General features: G+C 49.5%; 1 protein-coding gene across 6 annotated transcripts in view; it reads right to left on the bottom strand.

Moving 5' to 3' along the window:
- HSF2BP (heat shock transcription factor 2 binding protein) overlaps window positions 1-16,846 on the bottom strand; it is a 100,974-nt gene that overhangs the window by 29,552 nt on the left and 54,576 nt on the right. For 5 of the 6 annotated variants that reach the window (XM_032865227.1, XM_032865230.1, XM_032865229.1 and 2 more), the window contains one exon: window positions 10,993-11,096. In XM_032865227.1, coding sequence (XP_032721118.1) covers window positions 10,993-11,096 — 104 coding nt within the window. Of the gene's footprint in view, window positions 1-7,523; window positions 7,573-10,992; window positions 11,097-16,846 lie in introns of those variants that run through there. The other variant, XM_032865232.1, reaches the window with a different exon arrangement.

Below are 16,846 nucleotides of genomic sequence, written 5' to 3'. Positions count from 1 at the left end.
ACTCCCTCAAATAGTTTTTCTGCTCTCTTCTCTGTTGAACTTCCTTTAGGGGCCCTGCACGTATTGGCGCACTCCCCGGGGTCCTGCAGACCTCGGAGCTTCCAGCACTTGCTTCACGCTTTTCTGTTTCCATCCTTCAGCCCAGATGGTCTCTGTGGGTCCAGCCTTCGCTCTGCTGATGCTTTGGTCAGCGGCGCAGACCAGCTGTGGAACCTGCTGGTAACAGCCCCTTCGTTTCGACTTTCTTCTTTTCCTCCTCGTACTTTATTTGGGTGGTCTCAACTTTTACAGATCTTTATGGTAGATGTTTAACTCATCAACCTCTTGCCTTCCTCCTTAAACTAATAAAACTTCTACTAAACAGTTACTTGGATGCATTTCATCATTTTTGACATGTAATATTTTTATTGTTCACTTCAAAATATCTGGTTTCTGTTACGATTTCATCTCTCACTTATGGGCTACTTAATTTCTAGATGCAGGACTCTACTTAATTTTTGTCACTAATTTCCAGCTTCACTGTACTGTGGTCCAAGAAGATATTCCTCATGATTCTGCTCTGAAACTTGTTGAGGCCTGCTTTATAACCCAAAACTCTATAGTTTTTTTAAAGATTTTATTTATTTATTTGAGAAAGAGAGAATGAGAGAGAGAGAGAGCACAAGAAGGGGAGAGTCAGAGGGAAGCAGACTCCCCGCTGAGCAGAGAGCCCGATGGGGGACTCGATCCCAGGACTCCCGGATAACGACCTGAGCCGAAGGCAGTCGCCCAACCAACCGAGCCACCCAGGCACCCAAAATTCTATAGTTTTTTGTCTTGCTTTGAGACTGTATTAGCAAGCGCATATATAAATTCACAGTGGCTATGTCCTCCTGATGAACGGATTAGAACCTGACTGGTAGGTTTTCCTTTCGCTCTCAGCCTGTACACTCTCTGCAGCCCGAGCTGGAACCACTATGAACAGCACGTACTCTGTCGATGGCTGTCTCGAACCCAGCCTGACGCTGTTTTCAGTGGGTCATGGCGCCCATTCACAGTTCCCGCGCTGGTCACGTCTCCTGCCCTGTTGTTTCTTGTTTTCTCTCTCACCACCTTCTGAACTAGTTTTCACTAGTTCGCGCTGTGCTCCGGTTACCCGCGGGTGTACGCTCTGCTTCTGTCATCTGTGCGCTAGCCTGCGCCGAGCCGTCCACGTCTGCACCAGCCGTGCCCGCTGCTCCTCCCGGCCCCTGCCACCCCGGGGGCAGGACCGCACTCCTAAACCAGCCACCTGTCTCGCTGCACCGGTGCCCCTGCTGCTGCCTGCTCCCGGCGTTCTAAGCCCGTCGCTTTGGCTCTGTTTGCTTCCGACGGTCCGCACCTACCCACGCATTTGCTTTTCCCTCCGGTCCTCACTCTCTCTCACACCCGCCCTCTGAGCCCACGCTCCCTCTGATGCACACCAGGGAGGGCTGTGGGGACAGTGGCAGCTGCATCCCGCCCCTGCTCTGAAGAGTGAATGTGTCCGGAGGCCCCGCGCACTCAGGTCAGCAGCCATTCTCCCAGCGTAGGAAGGGACACAGCTGCCCCCGGAGCCACTAGCGTCCGAAGTGCCGCTGGAAGCCACGTCTTTACTGGCCACCTGCCTCTAAGACCATCTCTGTCCTTAACGTGCTGCGGTTTTCACTACAGTGTGCCGCGGAGCGCGCTTTCTCATCCATCCTGCTTACAAGCGGGTGGACTTCCCACGTTAGGGAAACAAGTGTGGCACACGTCGCAGCCACTCTCTCTTCAAATGTGGTTTCTGTCCACCCGCTCTCCTCCCAGAACTCCGGCTGACCCCGGGTGACCCTCTTTGTCTCTCCTCCACACCCCTACCTGCTCCCTCCACCCTTCTCCCTCTGGGCTTCGTTCTCAATAATTTCTTCAGATGTGTCCCTATCAATGTAATTCTCTCTTCAACTCTGTGCAACCCGCTATTAAACATCTCATAAATGTATATGCAATCATTGCCCTGCTCATCTCCAGAAATACCTCTGCTCCTTTTTCAGATCTGGGGTCCTTTCTATAATCTGTGACTCTTCACTCATGAACCAATCCCTTCCTTTATTTCTCGAAACATATTAAACATACTTATTTTATACCGATCCAATAATTCTTATATCTGAAATCTCTGCAAGCCTATATTATCTGTCACTTCACTAGTGATGCTTCCCATGCTTTTTGTGATTTTTAATATGTGAGCTCAGGTTCTTAAAACCTTACCTCTAACAATTCTTTAAGGACTTAGCTGAAGTCCAAGAATTCTCCAGAAAAGACTATTCTCTAAATGAGGACCACCCACGGGGTCTGAATTAAAGCCTCAAAGCTGCCTGAACACCAACCGAGGGTAGCAAATTTTCAGAAGAGATTCCCCCCCAGTACACTCAGTGCCAGAGGTCAAACAGACGACTGCTGGTTCACAGCCTCCTCGGAGCTTCCTGGCTGTGACCTGAGATCAGCCTCTGAAGACGGATGGCGAGGGAAGACCACGGAAAAAGCCTGGCCACTCGAGGACAGCCGCTGGCAGGTTTCATAAGCAAAGGAACGCACACACAAGGCCTGTGCCGGCCAGCCACAAGACCCGCGGGTCCCCCCACTCCCCCGCCAGAATAAAACAGAAACAGAGCTACCTTACAGTCGCATAGTCGCCGTACCAGCTCTTTACCCAGAGAACACGAACACACGCATTCGAAGGGACACGTGCGCCCTGATGTCCGCAGCAGCATTACCGGCAGAGCCCAACTATGCAGACAGCCTGCGTGCGCGCCTGCTGTGGCACGTGTATACACACGACAGAGCGTCACCCGCCACAAACCAGAACACACTCTGGCCACCTGCAACAACGTGGTTGGAGCAAGAGCGTCAGAGAGAGACCAACACCGTACGATTCACGCATATGTGCAATTAGGAGACAAACGAGCGGAGGGTAAAAAACAGAGAGATAAGCCAAAAAACGGACTCTTAACTACGATGAACACCCTGATGGCCACCAGAGGAGAGGAGGGCAGGGGACGGGAAAGCAGGCTGGGATGAGTTAGCGCGCTCGCGTCCCTAGCGTCCGGTGCTGTACGCAAGTGCTGAGCTGCTACCTTGCCCCGCCTGAAATTAGTATAACGCTGTGCGTTAACTGACTAGAACTGAAATAAAACTTTACCAAATTAAAAAATAAATACATGGGGCACCTGGGGGGCTCAATGAGTTAAGCCTCTGCCTTCGGCTCAGGTCATGATCCCAGGGTCCTGAGATCGAGCCCCACACTGGGCTCCTTGCTCAGCAGGGAGGCCGCTTCCCCCCCCCTCTCTGCCTGCCTCTCTGCCTACTTGTGATCTCTGTCTGTCAAATAAATAAATATGTAAAATCTTAAAAAAAAAAGTAATGAAAACACTTCTATCTCCAGAAAGAGGAAGTTTATATAGAGGCCATAAGTGGGGTTCAGTCGTGTATCCCTTCAAAATGGTCTCAACACAACATCTCCATCTCAAGGCTACGTCCTTGGGACAGCTTGTGGGAGCAGGGAAGACAAGCAGCGCGCACACTCCGAGGACGGGGTGTGCGGCGGGGGGAACCTCTGTCTGCCAGAGTCCCGCTCGCTGGTCTCAACCAGCACTCGTGTCCTCTCGATGGCCTCCCCAAGAGCAGTTTTCCTGCAGTCACCAAGGGCTGGAGAAGCAGCCTCAGTTTACCCCTGCAATGCTGGAAGATGCTTTTGGGTGTCCCTGCAAGGGTACTCATCTGGGAGGGGACCTGGTCTTTGTTTCCTGTCCCCACACCCTACGAGGCCGTGGAAACTGAAAGTCATTTTGACAAATGTCCTCAAAGCAGGCATTAGCTCAGGTCTCGTAACCTCTCTGCTGTCCCACATTCATTTGGCTTTTGGGCATTGGATACAATTACCCTTTTTCTAGCTCAGAGGAGCAATTTTTTACATTTTTTTCCATCTCACCCAGCATTTTGACTGCTTTCAGTAAAGAGAGTGGGTCTGGGATCCATTCCATCATACCCTTGGCTCCCAACTCATGCCCTGCAAAGCCTGACAGGAGGGAGATCTGTAGGAGGCCGCAGGAGCTCTCTGAAGGAAAGATGAGCACCGCCCAAAGCCAGCTGGGAGGGGAGACGGTGGTCAGATTCTGGGCAGACTTTGAAAGTGGAGCCATCGAGATGTACTAACAGATTGGATGTGGGTGTGAAAGGAAAAGGAGCTGAGATTCCCTCTAAGGTTTTCAAAGGCCTGAGAAATCGGAACAGAGTTGTCGTGGGGAGGCCACGGCCAGAGGTCTGCGTGGGGAAGGCGAGGCACGGGGTCTGAGCACACGGAGCCTTGGCGTCCGTTAGCTGTCCACGCGGAGCCGTCCGGATGCCGCTAGCGGTCGTGCACGGGGGGACGTCAGAAGGGCTCTCGGATAGCCACGTGGAGACGGCAAGCCGATAGTGGGAGAAGTGAGTCCGGAGTTCGGGACAGAGGTCTGGGCTAAAGACACAAATCTGGCAGGACTGACACGTCTCAGACCCCTCGGACCAAGTGAGTAACCGTAAGGCAGGAGGCAACACTGTCACATGGTAGGAAACACGGCGCTATAAAGTTAAAAGTGTGATGGAGATACTCGTTTGCGTGAGCAGTTACATAACCCGTGTGGCCACCATCCCAACACACCCTGCCCTCGTCAGCATTCACTGGCCTTCTGCGCCAGTTCTGCAGCCCACGAGGAATGTTAGGAATGTGGAGAAAGCCTGGGGGAAAGCCAGGCACAGAGCTGAACAAAGGGAAGGAAAGCGAAATCCAACAAACGTTACAGGAAATGAGGTTGTTAAGGCAGGGCCGGCTCACAGCAACTGGTCCTGCACTCTGGGTCCGACAAGCCCAGGTATGCGAGACAACCTGCCACCTTTAGGTCACAGGAAATAAAAGAAAATGAGCTTTCACTGCCGAGACTGAATGCTAATACACACTAAGACGCCTGGGGTAGAATTCCTCATTTTGTAGATCAGAAAAGTGGGATTCTAAAAGGCTGGGTGAATTCCCAAGTAGAAAATCTGCAGTTTTAATCTGAGTCAAATGCATCCAAAGTTGATGTGTTTAAAAATCTCCCGACGGAGAACTGATAAAAATAGGACCCCATTATTGACAGAAGCAATGAAATCCTTTTTCCTAGATCACCTAAAAAACTAGAGGAGATTTTTACTTCTCTAGTGTATTTCACAAAGCAGATCTACCTAAAAGCAAAAGGGTACAGGAAGCCGGTTTTCAAATTCTCTCCTAGCTCTAAGCAGTTACAAGGGTCTAGAATGCAGAAAACCATCCACCACTGCCACCGAGCACCAAGAAGCGTAGATGACTTTTCAGGAAACTATTTTTGTTCCCATTTTCCTATTCTGTAATACAATAGACACTCACCCTCCTAAAACACATACCAAATTCTGTAACAAGTTTCAATTTTTAAGCTGAAGTAGTTCCATAGGGAATTCAGAGGTCGACCATGCTGGGCTTCCGAGACCTTGTCTCTGCTTGACCGTGGTAACAACTCTAAAGATACCAGGAAAACAGACTCGCAGAAGATTTATTCGGGTTTGGGCGGTGCTCACTGTGTCAGAAGAACCAGCAGTTGTCTTCGTGGACAAGGAAGCCCGATGCCACAGTGGGGAAAAGTGGCATTAAGGCCACCTCACCCCCCCACCCCCATCCCTCCCTTACTGGGCGTGACCCAGTGTCCGCAGGAACCGCCAGCGGGTCGAAGAGCGCCATCTCTAGGGAGCGTCAGGGACGGGCGCTCGCGGGCGGCTTGGGCCTGGAGGGCTGTACAAATTAAAGGGAGCCTCGCGGCAATCTTCACTCCGCCCCAGACGGTTTCCGGAGCACCACAGCTGAAACGGGCTGCGCAGAGCACGGAGCCACAGCCCCGCCCCGATGAGCGAGCAGCCGGCCGAAGGTGCGGAAGGCCCCCGGCTGCAGGCTCCCGAGACGGAGGCACGTGTGGTTCCATGACACCCATCTCCCAAGCAAGCCAAGCCGACCTACAGGCAGGCGGCGGGGGGGGAAGCCACTCGGGACTAAGGCTCGGGTCTGAGGGGCTTCCGGCCACGCGGCAGGCCGACAGAGCGGCTGGGGGGTGGGGTCTGGAGCCCAACCCTCAGGACTCTTGCTCAGCGGCTTCTAACCTGGAGCAGGCTACTGTGCCCCTAATGCTCCTGCTGCCTCATCCATAAAACAGGATTTTACCTTATCATGGACTTTGGAGAAACCAATCTGTGAATCTACTAAAGCACTTAAAACAGTGACTGGCCCTCAAGAAGGAGCAGGTACTCCCACCGCCCCCTCCCCTCCCGCAGATGCGGTGTGCCTTGGGCGCCCAGGACAACCACCTCTGATCCTCTGGGTCCCTCTGTTCACGTTCTCAAGAGAAGACAAGCTATTTGGTGGGGCGCGTCGGGGGTTCAGTGGGTTAAAGCCTCTGCCTTCGGCTCAGGTCGTGGTCTCAGGGTCCTGGGACTGAGCCCCGCATTGGGCTCTCTGCTCAGTGGGGAGCCTGATTCCCCCCCACCCCCGCCTGCCTCTCTGCCTCCTTGTGATCTCCGTCTGTCAAATAAATAAATAATCTTTAAAGAAAAGAAAACAAGCTGTTTGGTCAAGCATGAAACCCTGGCAGGTGGGTGTTATCAGGCAGTAGGAAACACAGCCCGGAGACTACTGAAGCCGGGGTTGATCCTGCTTGCCGGCTAGCAAGTCCGCAGGCCATAGGTTCACAGGTGTGGACAGGAGAGATACGAGCCTCCTGAGCCCAAGAAAAAGAATCACACTACTCGCCACATCCACACTTGTGCCAGTCCCGCGAGACCCAATCCCACAGGGCCATGCACAGGCCAGGCGGTGCGTGACACAAGAGGAGCCCCAAATCTCTCATGATGCGTAGTAAGCCTGCCCGACCTTTGCCCTGGACGGAGGCACTACCTGTGCTGCGCGCTTGTACACACCCGCCCTTGGCTCTCTCTCCCGACAAGGGTGCTCGCTGTACTAGCATCCGTGCAAAGGATGCTAAGGAGGAACAAAGGAGGTCAGTTCCTCTGTTCTTAAGACATAAAGAAACATGAGAGACCGTCTCCCAAGAGTATCTAAATAAACAGACATATACACTGTGTTCGTGGCTTGGAAGAAGCAGTATCGCTAAAATATCAATTCTCCTCAAACGAAATGTCAACACAACATAATCCCCATAAAAATCTCCAGAGGATTTTTTTGGTAGAAATGCAAAGAACTCAAAAATAGCCAAAACAACTTTGAAAAAACTAGAACACTGTTAGAGGATTTACAGCACCTGACTTTTAAGATTTATTATGGAGTGTGGTATTGGCATAACGGTACAGAAATGCATCCACGGAAGAGAACAGCGAGCCCCAAAGCGCACCCTTACACCCGCTGTCGTGACTTTCAGCAGAGGAGCACGGGCCGTCCAGTGGAGAAAAGAGCCTTCACGCCAAGCAGGCAGCCTTACGTAACACAAGAACCGGGACGCCCACCTCTTGCAGTGTGCCAGTCGTAATCCAAAATGGATCAGAGACCTGAATGTAAAATGCAGAACCACAGAACTCTTAAAGGAAAACAAACTTAAAATACTTAAGATCTTGACTTAGGCAAAGATTTCTAACCCCCCAAAAAAGCACAATTCATAAAAGAAAAAGAGTAAGTTAAACTTCATCAAAATTAAGACTCTTGGGCGCCTGGGTGGCTCAGTCGGTTAAGTGTCTGACCCGATTTCGACTTAGGTCATGATCTCAAGGTCATGAGATGGAGATCCATGTCAGGCTCCACGCTCAGTAGGGAGCCTGCTTGGGAGTCTCTCTCCCTCTGCCCCTCCCCCTGCTTTCACTCTCACTCTCTCACTCTAAAATAATAAATACATAAATCTTTATTTACAAATATTAAGAACCTCCAACGTTCTTTGAAGATGCTCTTAAGAAAACAAAAAGACAAACCACAGCCCAGGAGGAAATATTGGCATTTGTATCCAGTATTTGGATTTGTATGCAGAATATAGGAAGAACTCTCAATGCTCAATTAAAACAGCCCAATTGTTTTAAATGGGCAGAAGATAAGAAAAGATACCTTATCAGAGAAGACACATGGATGGGAAATAAGTGCACGAGAAGATGCTCAGCGTAACAGTCATAATAAAATTGCAAATTAAGACCACAGCGAGGCAGCGCTATGGTCCTGTTGGACTATCTAGAGTGCAGCAGAGACACTCAAGCGGCCATGAGCACAATGGGCCAAACACGGACGTGCTGCTCGGGGGCGTGCAAAACGGTAGCATCCACCTTCCGTGCCCCCAGACGTGCCACTCCACGGTATTCACCCAAGAGAAAGGAGAGCGTATGTCCTTTCAGGGACAGATTATCATGTTCATAGCAGCTTCGCATGTAATCATCGCAACCTGGAGACGATCCAGGCATCTACCATCACCTGCATAAATAAAGTAGTCGTGGTGTACCCACAACATAAAACTCTACTTAGCTATAAAAAGCAAACAACTACAAGTCCACAACAGTAACATGGAAGGGTCTCAAAACAATTAGGTTGATGAGAGAAGCTTAGTAAACGGAGCACAGGATGTATGACGTCAGGTACATAAACTCGTGGAAAATGAAAACAACTTCAAGTGCAGAAAGGGGGTGAATGTATCTGGGAAGAGGGGAGTAGAGGGGTGGGAGGGAGGCACCCCATTGAACACAGGTACCTCTTGGAGGTGACGCCCACCTCCACTCTTTATCGCACAGTGATTTTACAGATGTATATTCACATTAAAACTTATCAATCGTTTGCCTCAAATGTGTGCAGCTTATTGCATATCAATTATAACTGAAAAAAGCTGTTACAAAAAATAAGCATTCACCACCAAGTAGAACTGAAGCTCAAATAGAGGTCAATCTAAATAATGAAAAAATAAGGAAAGTCCATTTGTCGCGCACCTGAGTGAAATATGCACCTCCTGAATACACAGCGTTAAAAGTTATGATGAATAGATTGGGACAAAATCTTGGGTTAAATTCATGGTCAGACATTGACCAACACATATTTCTCGGTACATCTCCTGAGGCAAAGGAAACAAAAGCAAAAAAAACTGGTGGGACTTCAAGATAAAAAGATTCTCCGGGCATCTACGTCACTTAGCCGATTAAGAGTCTGATTCTCAATCTCTGCTCAGGTCTTGATCTTGGGGTTGTGAGTTGAAGCTGCACACTGGGCTCTGTGCTGAGCATGGAGCCTACTTAAAAAAAAGAAAGTGACAGAAAAAGTTTCTGCTCAGCAAAGGAAACTATCAACAAAACTAAAATGCAATCTACAGAATGGGAGAAGATATTTGCAAATAACAAATCTGTTAAGGGGTTAGTATCCAACATATATAAAGAACAGATACAACTCATCACCCAAAACACAAATAATCCAGTTGAAAACGGGCAGAAGACATCAACAGACATTTCTGCAAAGAATGTACCCAGAGTCCCAACAGACACATGAGAAGATGCTCAGCGTCACTCATTAACAGGGAACACAGCTCAAAACCACGAGATCCCACCTCACACCTGTCAGAATGGCTAAAGTCAACAACACAAGAAACAACAGGTGTTGGCGAGAGTGCGGAGGAAGGGGAACTCTACTATTGGTGGGAATGCAAGGTGGGGCAGCCCCTCCGGAATGCACGACGGACGTACCCCCAAAGTTAAAAACAGAGCTATGCTACCATCCAGCAGTTGCAGTACTGGGTATTTACCCAAAGGATATAAAACCACTAATTTGAAAAGATATGTGCACTCTATATTTATAGCAGCATTATCTACAACAAATTATGGAAACAGCCCAAGTGTCCACCAACTGATGAGTGGATAAAGAAGATAAAAAAGGTGTCATATATACACAATGGAATATTGCTCAACCATAAAAAAGAATGAAATCTTACCATTTGAAACAACACAGATGGAGCTAGAGGGTATCATGCTAAGGGAAGTAAGTCAGTCAGAGGAAGACAAGTACCATAAGATTTCAATCGTATATGGAATTTAAGAAAAAAACAAATGAGCAAATGGGGAAAAAAGAGACAAACCAAGAAACAGACTCAACTACAGAGGACAAACTGATGGTCCCCAGAAGGGAGGTGGGCAGGACATGGGGGAAATGGGATGGGGAGTAAGAGTACACGTATCGTGATGATCACTGAGTAACACAGAAGTGTCATCTGTACTGCACACCACAAACTCCTGTAACACTGTATGTTCACTACCGTGGAATGAGAATTTTGTAAAATAAAATAAAAATAAATAAACTAGTGGTCAGAGAGAAAAACAAAGAGTAGAGAGAGCTTTGATTTCCAAGAAAACAAAAACCCCACGTACACATAACAAGTACGTAACATCAGAGCCGTAATCTCAGATTTCCTTTTCCACCACGTGCCTCCACCTGGCATTCAGGGGCCCAGACAACACACAGCGCTGTTTTGTCCACAGAGAAAGGAACAGGTAAACACCCTTTACCAGCTGTTTTATAAGAGAATTTTTCTTTGGGGGCACCTGGGTGGCTCAGTCAGTAAAGTGTCTGCCTTCGGCTTAGGTCTTGATCGCAGGGTCCTGGTATCGAGCCCCACATCAGGCTTCCTGCTCCGCGGGGAGCCTGCTTCTCCCTCTATCCCTTCCCTGCACTTGTGCGTTCTCTCTCTAATAAAATCTTTTTAAAAAATGAAAATAAGTATAAAATGTTTAAAGGTAATTTTTCTTTGTGTCGCAAACTCCTAACTAGCCGGAAGAGCCTTTAAGCAGCAGAGCTAGAAATAACCCAGCACACCACTGCGGCCTCCACAGTTTGAGAAGAATGCTAACACCTCAGGACAATCAGTCCCAATGTTTCTAACACCCGACACCTTCCTCCGGCCGGAGGGGAAGAGGGGCCCAGGCGCTACGAGAAGGTTCACGGGGACACCCTGTCCTCACCACTCAAAAGCCACCAGAGCAGCGGGATGAATCCTGGGCTCTCGCTGATGTACTTCAAGCCTTTCAGGTTGATGCTCACGTTGTACAGGGACATCAGCAGTAACCTGGAACGGAAAGAAGACAGGTTGAGCTGCCACCCCATACGAGGCCTCACCCTCGACACTCCTGCTGTGACGGGGGCTTTCCTCCACTCGATGTCCCATTCTGCAGGGGGGGTGCCGGGCACCGTAGGCAGGACTTATGTGAAGCAGTACGTCTCCCTGGGACGCTACAGGAGAACGGAAGCTGCGGCCATAGGCCCACAGAATCCCACCAGGACAAAGTCCACAATCAAGGCGTAGAGCCGCAGAGAGGGTCCCACAGAACACCTCAAGGCCTAACTTAGCGAGCCCTCTCTTCTGTCACGGCTCCCGTAATTACACACGGGCGACCCCCAGTCCGTGAGGATACTGCACGCCAACGGTTCGGTCAGCGGCTTGCAAGCCAACCCTGTCTTTGCACGGTCCGTGATGTCTGGGCAGCCCGCGCCGGCCACGCACGTGTGTTTGATCCGCGGCGTCAGGCACGAAGAGCACCACAGCCCCAGCCAGCTCTCGCGACAGGACAGTGTCCGAGTTAAACGGGGTCCTACAAGCTATCTTGCAAACAGAGCACAGCTGGCAAGTCAGAGTCTAATGAAACCGGGAAAACTCTCGGACAAGGTTTCTAACACTACTGCAGAGTACGATCCCAAAATTTCACAGTGCGAAGCCATTTTTTTTAAAGGACTACATGAAGATCGGCAAACCCCTGGAAGAACGAATGAGCTTACAAGAAGCGAAGGGAAAACATCCGTGATGAGAACTGCAGGAAAGTGCAGCTCCAAGCAGGCGTGTGCTCAAGAGGTTGGTTCCAGAAGCACACAGCTTCAGGCCGACAGACTGGCTTCGCACAGATGGGCAGAAGGAAAAGCCTCAGACCAACCCAAGACAGACTCCGACCACAGAGCCCCACACAAAGCCGGGGAAGAGTGAGCCTCCAAGCTTGGTATGAATCCATACTTTCTGTGTGGCCTGAAAATCCACAAGCCGTGTAATTTTAAAACAAAGGAGAGCTGGGAGGTGCCCCTGGAGGGCTCAGTCAGTTAAGGTCTGACTCTTGGTTTTGGCTCAGGTCGCGATCTCAGGCATGGAGCCTACTTAAGATTCTCTCAGGGGCGCCTGGGTGGCTCAGTTGTTGGGCGTCTACCTTCAGCTCAGGTCATTATCCCAGGGGGGATCCTGGGATCGAGCCCCGCATCGGGCTCCCTGCTTGGCAGAAAGCCTACTTCTCCCTCTCCCACTTACCCTGCTTGTGTTCCCTCTCTCACTGTGTCTCTCTCTGTTAAATAATAAATAAAATCTTAAAAAAAAAAAAAAAAGATTCTCTCTCTCCCCCTCTGTCCCTCCCGCCCTCCTCTTTCAAAAAACAAAGGAAAAGAAAAAAGGACAGCTGGGACAGGAGCCCCTCCAGCTCCCTGGCCAAAGTAAACATCCTCTTGAAGGAAAGGACCATCAACCTGATCTTCAAAGAATCCCCACAAATACAGCACTAATGTGACTTCATGACAAAATCACAAAATCATGAAAGACAAAACCCAGAAGCAACAGCACCAAGAACCAACAAGAACCAAAAATTAAAAAGAATTGTCAGATACTAGAACGATCAATTGTGCAACAGAAAATGGGTACGTTTACGTTCAGTAGGCGTAAATGGTGTAAAAGGAAGTTCAGAACGCCGTCGGGGAGCTAGCGAGCACATAAATGCCCAGCCCACCCAAAGGAGAACCTAGAAGAACTTACACCAAATCAAAGTTTAACAATCACAGCGTGAAAGTTCAGGGAAAGCGACGCAGCAGCAGCAGGTAAGGACCGGTAAGGGACAGAGCAGGAGCAGAGCACAGGTGCGGGAAGGAGGGAGCCGGGACAGGCCGGACAGCAGCTGGGGCCGCGGCCGGGGGCCACGCCTCCTCAGGGCAGCCACGAAGACGCCCCGTGGAGAGTGCGAGCTGGGAAACCAAGGACGGGCTCAGACCATGTTGACTTCAGACGAGCCAGGGTTAAGAACGCAGAAAATCTAACCACCCAAGCACTCGTTCTCTCCGGGAAAAGATACCAGGCCCGGAGTCCAACGCAGATGGGCAACGTCCAGTGTACAACGGAGTTACCTACCAGCAGGGCCCACTGGGGCGCAGAGAGTAAAGCACCTGCTTTGGGGGCAGATATAAGGGGTGCCAGGACATTCAGTAGCCAGAATCTTTAAGATGTATGGTAAAGCAAGTTTTTAAAAAATCAAAACTACTCCCCAAACTCCACAATCAGCAAAACATCAAAATTTTAAATCAAGATGGGATCAGTAACAGTGTCATGCCGAGACACGTTGGAGCCTGAGGCAGAAGAAAATCCATAATAGCGATTCAGGCCATTAACAAGGGCCTGATGAAACAAACTGTGGCACATGCGTCCGCGTAGGCCACACAAGCTCGAAAGAGCTGGTTGCTGAGTGCCGCGGCTTACCCAGGGCCTGGCACAGGGTGAGTGCTCAGTTCAGACAGCGAAAGTGAAGCCACCCCCGTGACTGAGGGCCTCAGCCCGGCAAGGGGCGCAGAGACAGTCTTCGTCTCCCCATATTTCGATGGCTTTTTCAAAGTCAAGGCAATGCTACCAGGTTCAAGAAGACGACACTAGACCATCGCCCGCAAGAGCAGTGATGCCCACGTCTCGGACTACGGTCCTCAGCCTCCTCGCGGGCTACTAAATGAGCCAAACTTGCCACTCCTTTCCAGTTCTCCTGACAAGTTCTACACATTTCAAAACCTACTCACCAGTCATCTAGCTCTCCAGTTATTAAAAGCGTTCAAAGGTCGTATTCATAACTACAACTTCCTGAGGCCTCCAATCCAGGATTCTAAAGAGAGGAGTTCTCACTTCTGATCACCAACACAGGGAGCGGGAAGTCCTTACAACACAACGTGCTGTGCACGCGGCTTCCACGCTACAAGACCAGGGCTGAGTCACTGCTACAGAGACCGATGGCCCCCAGAGCTTGAAATAGTTTCTATCTGGCCCTTGACAGAAAAGCGCCGCAACCCCTGCCTTAGCAAATGAACATCAAGTTAGCTGACCTTCTTTAAAACGGAAAAGGTGAAATTAACATTTGAGTGATAACTGGAATACGGGGCAAATTCCAGGAAACACGTCCAGCTGAAATACTCCACTGACTGCCACTTAACTTTACCGCGGCAAAGACGACCCACAAAATTGACAAATGTCTTTAAGATTCATATTTGGTCAAAGTTAGGCATCGTTAAGAAGCTAGGATGGATAAAGGTCATTGTAACGACCACAGAACCACCTGAGACCCCGTGTCATTGCCAGGCTACATCTCGCAGAAGCCCAGAAAGGCTCCAAGGTCGCAGAGGACTTAGCAAACAGCAACCCCAGAGACCTTCCTATTTCTTATGCAAGTGCTTTCTGTTCCAAAATTTCTGTCCTAACCACAAATATTTTGTAAATAATGTATCGAGTTTCCAATTGCAAAGCCAAGAGAAACTGCTCAATGAATGCACTCTTCTGGCACAGGGTTATTAGAAGTAAATGTTGTTTCCCGAACTACCGTAGGACTAGGGGTCAGACTTTCTTCCAGTGACAAAAACAGTAAATTCTGCTTCCTATCCCAAAGCTAAGCAGATGGTTTGTCATAAACGGATTTACAGGCTCCAAAAGACAACTTGCCGCTCTGCAGCCTTGGGAAGTGCAGACACAGCCCACATTGACAATGGAAGGACAGAAAGCCAGGCTAACAGAAAGACACCCGCAAACTCGAAAGGCTACGAGAGCAATACAAGAAACTCTCCTTCAAGAAAAAGGACACTGTCTTCATGTAGCTGTAGCAGGCCTGGGGCTCAGTGGACTGGCCTGGTGAGAAGCCAGAAAGCTGTCCTGGCAGTCTGCTGCACAAGGCTGAGTCATTAGAAGTAAAGGTGAGTGACTCAATGATTGTATTCATCTTGGAAGAAATTACAGCTGGAAACAACGAAGAATGAACACACCTGGTACTTCAAAACCAGCCGGCAATGAAAATAAACAAAAAGGCTTGTGACGTCCGCCCTCCAGAAATAAAAGCCACCAACGGCTCCTCTAGGCTAGAATCTAAAGTAGCCAAATTCCCACCACCAGTTGTGATGCTAAGGAACAATGAGAGAGAAGCAACCGGACATCTCAGACCAAATGACGGACAGAAACTGGCAGCTGGAAGCCTGCCAAACTTGTTTAACGACGTATTTATTTATTTGAGAGAGCGAGCACGTGCGCAGGAGAAGGAGCAGAGGGAAAGAACATCCCAAGCGGATTCCCTGCTGCAGAGCCCACGTGGGGCTCGATCCCAAGACCCTGAGATCATGACCTGGACCGAAATTGGGAGTCAGATGTTTAACAGACTGACCCACCAGGCGCCCCTTTTTTTGAAATTTCATTGAGCATTTACTATGGGCCCATTATAGGAGCAAGTGCCTGTCCCATTAAATCTTCAGTTTTTATTTAAATGCCAGGTAGTTACATACAGAGTCGGATCCGTTTCAGATGAACAATACAGTGACTCAACACTTCGTACAACACCCAGTGCTCCTCAGGACGGGTGCCCCCGACTCCCCATCCCCCCTACTTCCCCCAGTCCCCACCCACCTCCCTGTGGTCACCATCAGTGTGTTCTCTCAGGTTGAGTCTTTCTCGGTTTGCCTTTTTGGTTTTTGTACCTCTGCTCATCTGTTTTGTTTCTTATAGTCCACATGAGTGGGATCATATCGTATTTGTCTTTCTCTGACTTATTTCACTTGGTATAATTCTCTGTAGCTCCAACCATGTCATTGCAAATGGCAAGAGGTCATTGTTTTGAGGGCTGACAACATCCCGTGGTGTGTACGCCACGTCCCCTTCATCCGGTCCTCAGTGGATGCACGTGGGCTGTTTCATAGCCCAGCTACTGTAGATAATGCTGCTGTGAACATCAGGGGGTACACGTCCCTTTGAATTAGGGTTTCTGTATTCTCTGGGTAGACTCCTAGTAGTGCAATTGGTGGACCGTAGGCTAGTTCTCTCTTGAACTTTCGGAGGAACCTCGGCACTGTTCTCCACAGGAGCTGTACTAGTTTGCAGTCCCACCAACAGTGCACAGGGGCTGGGGCGTCTGGGGGACTCAACTGGTTAAGCGTCTGCCTTCGGCACAGGTCGTGATCCATTCTGAACGTCTGTGTGTGGTGTAAGAAAGTGGGCCAGTTTCATTCTTTGGCATTTTGCTGTCCAGTGTTCCCATTTGTTAAAGAGACTGTCTTTTTTCCATGGGATATTTTTTCTACTCTTTCAAAGATTAACTGACCATAGAGTTGAGGGTCCGTATCTGGACTCTCCACTCTGTTCCACTGATCTGTGTGTCTGTTTTTGTGCCAGCACCATACTGTCTTGGTGACAACAGCTTTGTGATGCAACTTTGAAATCTGGAATAGCTTTACTTTTCTTTTTCAAGGTGGCTCTGGCTGTTTGAGGTCTGTCGTGGTTCCGGACAAGTTTTAGGATTATTTGGTTTGTAATGTGGCTCTGGGGACCTGGGTGGCTCAGTCAGTTATGTAGCTGCCTTCAGCTCACGTCATGGTCCCAGGGCCCTGGGATCGAGCCCTGCATTGGGCTCCCTGCTCAGCAGGAAGCTGCTTCTCCCTCTCCCACTCCCCCTGCTTGTGTTCCCTTTCTCGCCGTGTCTCTCTCTGTCAAATAAGTAAATAAAATCTTAAAAAAAAAAAAAAAATTCTGTGGCTCCCTCATCCAGCTAGTAAAATCCGTGTGTG

The sequence above is a fragment of the Lontra canadensis genome, unplaced genomic scaffold, assembly GCF_010015895.1.
Source record: "Lontra canadensis isolate GAN:19392208 unplaced genomic scaffold, GSC_riverotter_1.0 scaffold29, whole genome shotgun sequence".
Lineage (NCBI taxonomy): Eukaryota > Metazoa > Chordata > Mammalia > Carnivora > Mustelidae > Lontra > Lontra canadensis.
This window is presented reverse-complemented; position numbering and strand designations above follow the sequence as displayed.